The 6,924-nt window shown below is 60.9% G+C and overlaps 1 protein-coding gene across 1 annotated transcript; it reads right to left on the bottom strand.

The window, feature by feature from the left end:
* Positions 1–2,685: 2,685 nt before the first annotated feature.
* Positions 2,686–6,012, bottom strand: LOC141041145 (uncharacterized). Its single transcript, XM_073507258.1, has 6 exons — positions 5,950–6,012; positions 5,476–5,655; positions 4,992–5,433; positions 3,785–4,163; positions 2,973–3,554; positions 2,686–2,872 (listed from the first exon to the last, which is right to left on the bottom strand). Exons 1-6 carry the CDS (start codon positions 6,010–6,012, stop codon positions 2,686–2,688), a joined length of 1,833 nt encoding a protein of 610 aa, XP_073363359.1.
* Between the last annotated feature and the right edge of the window lie 912 nt (positions 6,013–6,924).

Genomic DNA, 6,924 nt, shown 5'->3' with positions numbered 1-6,924 from the left:
TCGCTTCGGCACTGTCACTAGGGTTTGCATGTGTTGCGAATAGACACCTCCACTCGCCGCCGGTTGTGTGATCGGACCTAGTAGTCCGCCTGCACGACGTTCCTCCTGCACGCGCGGATACCGTTAGAGGCGGTGCACTTGTGCCGGTCCGGCGAACCTGTACGAGGGATCCGACGACTGGCTGTTCGAAGGAGATCGGACGAGGAGGAGACGATCCACGCGGACACGCTGCCCCAACTCTTCCTCCGCTACACGGCACTGCGCGTCTAGTGGTAAAGAACTGTGATCCATCTCCCATAGCATGTTCTTGGTTGTTCTGCGCATAGGAAATTTTAATTTGCAGTCGACGCACCCTACCGTAGAATCCAACATCTTAAACTGATGTCTTGCACTGATCATTGCTCCTTGCAGCAACTGGACTCCTACCGGGTCAACGTCTTCAACCGACTTCTGGAGAACCACCGGCAGCTCCAGGAGCAGCTTGCCGCCAAGGAGGAGGAGCTCCGCGTCGCCGCAGGTATTTTTCTTGCGTACTCTTTTTAGTGGGGGCGCGCTAGCGCACCCACTAGGTGTAGCCCCTGAGATTTGGGCCAACTATCTAGTAGTTGGGTCGAATCTTAAAGTGGTCCTTTGTTTCTGAGTCGTTCTTCTGTAGCCGAGGTGTCGTCTTGGAGGACTCGTCTTATTCGAGCCGGCTTCCATTACGACCGGCTTGTTGCCAACGCCGGCCGGCTTGGGGCCGAGGTGGCGGAGGCGAAGGCTGAGGCGACAGGAGCCCGACAGGCGCTTGATGAAGCCGGCTGGCTGCAGGAGCGGCTAGCGGGCGATAAGAGCCGTCTTGAGGCCGAGGTGGAGCGCCTCAAGGCGGAGGCCGCCAAGGTCGTGGAGGCACAGCGGGCCTTTGCCGAGGCCGATCAGCAACGTGGCAAGCTGGTCGACGACAAGGGCCAGCTCCAAGCCGAGGTAGAGCGCCTGAAGGTGCTGGGGGCCACGGCGGAGGAGGCCCGTCAGGCGGAAACCCGTCGCCGCGAGGAGTCCGAGAAGGCGGCAGAGGCCAAGGACGCCGAGTTGAAAGCGGCCCTTGCGAAGGTTACCGACTTGGAGAAGACACTCCAGGAGCGTGACCGTACCATCGCCAGGGAGCGGCGCGGTACGTTGCTTGAAGCGCAGCACCTGGAAGAGTCCTTCTCCAGTAAGTGCTTTCCTTGGGTTCTGTCGGGCTGGAATGCCAACTTCTTTCCCTTGGTGATTGTTCTGACTTGCTCTACTTTTTGACAGGGGCCTTCCCGGAGACGAGCCGACTGGCGGAGGAGGCCGTCCGCTTTCAGCGAGACCCGCAGGGAGTCGTCGGCTTCGGGACCGACCCGCAGGTGGCTTGGACCTTCCCGGATATCGTGACCGCCACCGAAGCTCGTCTACGAGTCTTGGGCAAACAGGTGGGGCGGCTCTCCGAGGCTGGTGCAGCGATGACGGCGGCCCTTTGGCCAGGCTCCATTGCAGCGAACAGCTTCACGCGGTTGGCGCGGTGGTTGGAGGCGGGCCCGGACCGGCTCCATGAGTGGCGTGTTTCTGCCGCCCGTGCCGGTGCTGAGATGGCGCTCAGGTTCACGATGTCCTGGCATCCGGATCTGGCGCTGGACGCGCTGATGGGCCAGCGAGCCGGTGCGGAGAACCAGTTGCGGGCGGAGGCCGGACGGGTCGCTGCCCGGGCCAGCTACATTGCCGGGTTCGCCATTCACGACGAGTTCCAGCCGGAGCGGACGAAAGATGGCAGAGTCGTGCCTGCTGACAACTTCGGCCTGCTTCAAAATGACCCAGAGGGTAGCTCCGAGGAGACGGGCGTCTACGGCGATGTGGATGCCGAAGAGGAAGATAACGGCACCTCGGAGAACCCGGAGGCCACCGACGGGGAACCGGCCGCTGTGCGACCCGGTGCTGGGGATGCCTGAGGCTGCCCTGATTATCTCAGTAGAAATTTCGGTTAGGTAGCAGGTCCACCCACCCACTGCGGGTGTTCGGGTGTAATGAACTCTGGCCTTGGTCCTGTTTTTAAATTTGTGATGTATATATTTCGTGGATGCTTGCGCTTTTGCTTTTCGTCTTTTGAGTCATTTTCTTGCGACCTTCCCCTCTTGGGCCTCCCCCTGCGAGTCTGATGGCCGAGGCTCCGGTCCGTGACAAGGAGTTCGGCCTTTGAGAGGAACATGTGGTACTTAGGCTTTCGAAACGTTTAGCGAAAGCGAAACACCCACTGGGCTGGCTGGCGGCAATCCGGCGAAGCCGGTTGGTGAGCAGTCGGTCGTGCGGCAACTTAAAGTGACGGGGCCGGGTTCGGCAATCCGGCGGTCCTTGACTTAGTACTCGTGATGCACTGGTGCTTTGGCCCATTTTGCTTGCTAGCCGACACCCGAAGCCGGTTCTATGGCCTAGGGCGAAGTGGAGGGCCGCGCTGACCTCAACGCGTCAGGAACAACTGAGGAAGGCGGTGGGTGGTGACCAAGCCGGCCAGCCCCCGAGCCCTCGGGTCGAGCAAGTCGAACCGGTGGTGGGGTTGGTTTGAGAGAAAAAATGCACAAGTGCGGGAGACACAATAGCTTGGTCGGAAAGGGCAGCCCCCGAGCGTCGTTCGGAGACTCCATGGTTTTCATATGGTTGGAAAAGGCAGCGATACATATGTGCCCACAGCTAACTGTAAAATGGGCGGAGGAGTTCTGCGTTCCACGTCCGGGTTGTTTCTTCGTCGGCGGTGTCTCTCTTGCGCTTGTTTGACTTGCGGGCGTCGATGAGGTAGTGGGCGTTGCGATCGCACAAAGCCTTGCTGGCGATGAAGGGGCCCTCCCATGGGGAGGGCAGCTTGTGCTGGCCGGCTTTGCTGCTGGATGAGTCGGAGGACGAGGTCTCCCTCGCGGAATGCGAGGGGCTTGATCTTCTTGCTATGGTAGTGCCTCAGGCCTTGCTGGTAGATGGCTGACCGGTTGAGCGCCAAGAGGCGTGCTTCTTCGAGTAGGTCGACGCCGTCCTCGCGGACTTCTTTGGCTTCGGCTTCAGTGTACATCGCAACGCGCGGCGAGTCGAACTCGACGTCTGTCGAGATGACGGCTTCAGCTCCGTAGACGAGAAAGCACGGGGTGAACCCGGTCGACCGGTTTGGCATGGTGCGGAGGCTCCAGAGGACGGCCGGCAACTCGTCGACCAACTGCCGCGCGAGCGGATGAGCGGCTCGGCGAGCCGAGGCTTGATGCCGGATAGGATGAGGCCGTTGGCCCGCTCGACCTAGCCGTTGGACTACGGGTGTGCCAGGGAAGCTAGGTCGAGGCGGATGCCAGAGATCTTGACGAAGTTGGTGCGCGAGCGCGCCCTTGGTGAAGTTGGTGCCTTTGTCCATGATGATGCTGTTCAGCATGCCGTAGCTTACCGCGATGTCTTTGACGAACCGGACAGCTGTTGTCCCGTCCAGCTTCTTGATCGTCCGTGCTTCGATCCACATGGTGAACTTGTCCACCGCCACCAGCAAATGATTCATGCCGCTGCGAGCGGTCTTGAAGGGCCCCACCCTGTCGAGTCCCCAGACCGCGAAAGGCTAGGCGATCGGGATGGTCCAGAGTGCCGAGGCCGGCTGGTGGTTGTGCTTGCTGAAGTGCTGGCATCCCTCGAACTTGAGGACAAGAGACTCGGCATCTTGGAGGGCCGCGGGCCAGTAGAAACCATGGCGGAAAGCCATGGCCACCAGGGACCGTTAGGCGGCGTGGTGCCCGCACTCGCCCTGGTGTATGTCGAGGAGGACCTCAATGCCCTTGTCTTGCTCGACACAGCGCTGAAACACGTCGGTGGATTGCGCTTGACGAGCTCATTGTTGATGATGTTGTAGGCAGACGCCCGGCACTGCACTTGTCGGGCCTCGGTCTCGTCCATGGGGAGAACCCCGTTCTCCAGAAACTCTGAGATGGGCAGGGCCCATGACGGAGCCGTCACTACGACGAATATGGCCACCACGGCTGGTTCCGGGTCGGCAGCCCCCGAGCCAGAGGCGGCAGCCCCCGGGTTGGGGACGGCGGCGGCCGGGTTGAGGATGGCGGCGGCCGGGTCGACGGCTGCAGCCCCCGGGCCGAGTTGAGCAGTCCCCGGGCTGGGTTCGTCAACCCCGGGGCCGGGCAGAGGCGCGGCTGGGTTGCCCAGAACGAAGATGGACTCAGAGTCCGGAAACGGCTTGACGGACGGCTTGTGCAGGTGCTCGAGGGAAACGCCGGACGGGACGGACTACCGGGACGAGGCGGTCTTGGCGAGCGTGTTGGCGGCCTCATTTTCCGCGTGCGGGACGTGGAGGAACTCGCAACCTTCGAAGAAGCCGGACAGCTTTTGGACGAGTAAGCGGTAGCTTGCCATGTTGGAGTCGGGGGCGTCCCACTCGCCGGAGCACTGCTGCACCACCAAATCCGAGTCGCCGTAGAATAGGATGCGCCAGATGCCGAGTTCCTTGGCAAGCCGGAGGACATGCACAAGGGCTTCGTACTCGGCGACGTTGGTGGAGGCAGCGAAGTGGATCTGGAGCGCGTACCGAAGCCGGTCGCCCTTTGGGGAGGACAGCACGATGCCGGCCCCCATGCCGAGGCGCATCTTGGAGTCGTCGAAGTGCATGCGCCAGTGCGTCGAGTCTGGAGGCGGCAGCAGGTACTAGGTCTCGGTCCAGTCGACGAGGAAGTCGGCCAGAGCTTGGGACTTAATCGTAGTGCGAGGCTCGTACAGGATGGTGTGGCTGGCTAGCTCGAGTGCCCACTTGGCAACCCGGCCAGAGGCGTCCCGGCAACCGATGATCTCGCCGAGGGGGGCCATGCTGACCACGGTAACAACGTGCTCTTGGAAATATTGCTTCAATTTCTTGGTGGTGAAGTACATTCCGTAACACATCTTCTAGTAGTGCGGGTAGTTCTGCTTGGAGGAGGAGAGCACCTCGCTCAGGTAGTAGACCGGGCGCTGGACGGCTTGGACCTTGCCCTTCTCTGGTCGCTCGACCACCATCACTGTGCTGACTGACAGCGAGGTTGCTGCAATGTAGAGCAACATCGGCTCCTCCTCGGCTGGTGCAGCCAGGATGGGTGCGGTGGAGAGCATGCGCTTGAGGTCCCGGAACGCTTCGTCCGCCTGGTCGTTCCATTCGAACGGCGTCATCTTCTTCATCAGCTGATAGAGGGGCAAGGCCCTCTCGCCCAACCGAATGAGAAACTGGCTGACCGAGGCCAAGCAGCCGGTGAACTTCTGGACATTGCGCAGCTGAGCCGGCTTGCGCATGCGCTCGATGGCCTTGATCTTCTCCAGGTTTTCCTCAATGCTGCATTCCGAGATGAGGAAGCCGAGTAGGTTTCCGGCCGGGACGCCGAAAACGCATTTCTCTGGGTTGAGCTTGACTCGGTACTCGCACAGGTTGGCGAAGGTTTCCTTCAGGTCGTCGAGGAGCGTGAGGTGCTGCTTGGTCTTCACCACAATGTCATCCACGTAGACGTGGATGTTGCGGCCGAGTTGTGGCAGCAAGCATTTCTGCATGCAGCGCTGGAAGGTGGCGCCGGCGTTCTTCAGGCCAAACGACATGGTGATGTAACAATACGCCCCAAAGGGCATGATGAAGGACGTCTTAAGGGCGTCAGCCGGGTCCAGCTTTATCTGATGATAGCCAGAGTAAGCATCCAGGAAGGACAGGAGCTCACAGTCGGCGGTGGAGTCAATGACTTGATCGATCCGTGGGAGGGCGAATGGATCCTTGGGACAGGCTTTGTTCAGGCTGGTGTAGTCGATACACATGCGCCAGGTCTTGTTCTTCTTCAGGACGAGGACTGGGTTGGCCAGCCACTCGGGCTGAAACACTTCCATGATGAAGCCGGCTGCCAAAAGCTTGGCGACCTCTTCACCAATGGTTCTTCTCTTCTCCTCAGAGAAACGTCGTAGGGGTTGGCGGACAGGCTTGGCGTCCTTGCGGACCTGGATTTTGTGCTCGGCGTACTTCCTCGGGATACCCGACATGTCCTTTGGGGTCCATGCGAAAATATCCCGACTCTCGCGGAGGAAGTCGACGAGCTCGCCTTCCTATTTGTTGTCGAGGCGGGTGCCTACAACAACGTACTTGCTGCAGCTGGGGTCTTCTGGATTCAGCTTCACTTTCTTGGTCTCCTTGGAGGGCTGAACGAGGCCTCGTCAGCCGGCTCCTCGGCCAGGACCAGCACGGCCGGCATCTCGCTAGCTAGGGTGACGATCCGGTCGAGCTGGCGCCGCTCCTCGGCTATGACCAGCGACTCGGCCAGTTTGGCACCGTCTCGAGCGTACTCCAGGGACTTGCGGTAATCGCCGGTGATGGTGATGAGGCCCTTCGGACCTGGCAGCTTCATCTTCAGGTGAGCATAGTGGGGGACCGCCATGAACTTGGCGAGTGCGGGCCGGCCCAGCAGCGCGTGGTACGCGCTGGACAGATCCACCACCTCGAACAAGAGCGGCTCGGGTCGGAAGTGGTCGCTGGTGCCAAACAGGACGTCAATCCGGATCCGGCCGATCGGGGAGCAGGAGAGGCCAGGAACGATGCCGTGGAAGATCGTCCGGGTCGGCTCCAGGTCCTTGGCCTCGAGGCCGAGCTTGGTCATGGTGTCGCGGTAAAGGATGTCGATGCTGCTGCTGCCGCCGTCGATGAGAACCAGGGAGAACTTGCACGTGCGCCGAGGTGCAGCAATGGTGGGGTTGAGGATGAGGGCGTAGCCACCCGGGTTCGGCATGACGGCCGGGTGGTCTTCCCGAGTCCAAGTGACCAGGCGCTCCAACCAGTGCATGTATTCTGGATTGGCCGGGATGACGGTGTTCACCTCCTGCCGGAGCAGGCGCTCGCTACGCTTGTCGTTACCGATGCTGGTGAAGACGACGTAGGTCGCGTTCTGGGTAGGGTAGACG

Source organism: Aegilops tauschii, chromosome 2 (genome assembly GCF_002575655.3).
Source record: "Aegilops tauschii subsp. strangulata cultivar AL8/78 chromosome 2, Aet v6.0, whole genome shotgun sequence".
In the NCBI taxonomy this organism is placed as follows: Eukaryota; Viridiplantae; Streptophyta; class Magnoliopsida; order Poales; family Poaceae; genus Aegilops; species Aegilops tauschii.
The sequence above is the reverse complement of the archived record's forward strand: the minus strand, read 5'-3'. Positions and strand labels throughout refer to the sequence as shown.

What these genes read in the sequence shown, in the direction of transcription:
- LOC141041145 (XM_073507258.1), bottom strand. Translation starts at nt 6,012, where the DNA reads ATGTCGGGTATCCCGAGGAAGTACGCCGAGCACAAAATCCAGGTCCGC. An exon ending in TCCGCAAGGACGCCAAGCCT is followed by an intron (nt 5,656 to 5,949) that starts GTCCGCCAACCC and finishes GGCTATCATCAG; the next exon opens with ATAAAGCTGGACCCGGCTGA. An exon ending in CGCCTCTTGGCGCTCAACCG is followed by an intron (nt 2,873 to 2,972) that starts GTCAGCCATCTA and finishes CTCATCCAGCAG; the next exon opens with CAAAGCCGGCCAGCACAAGC.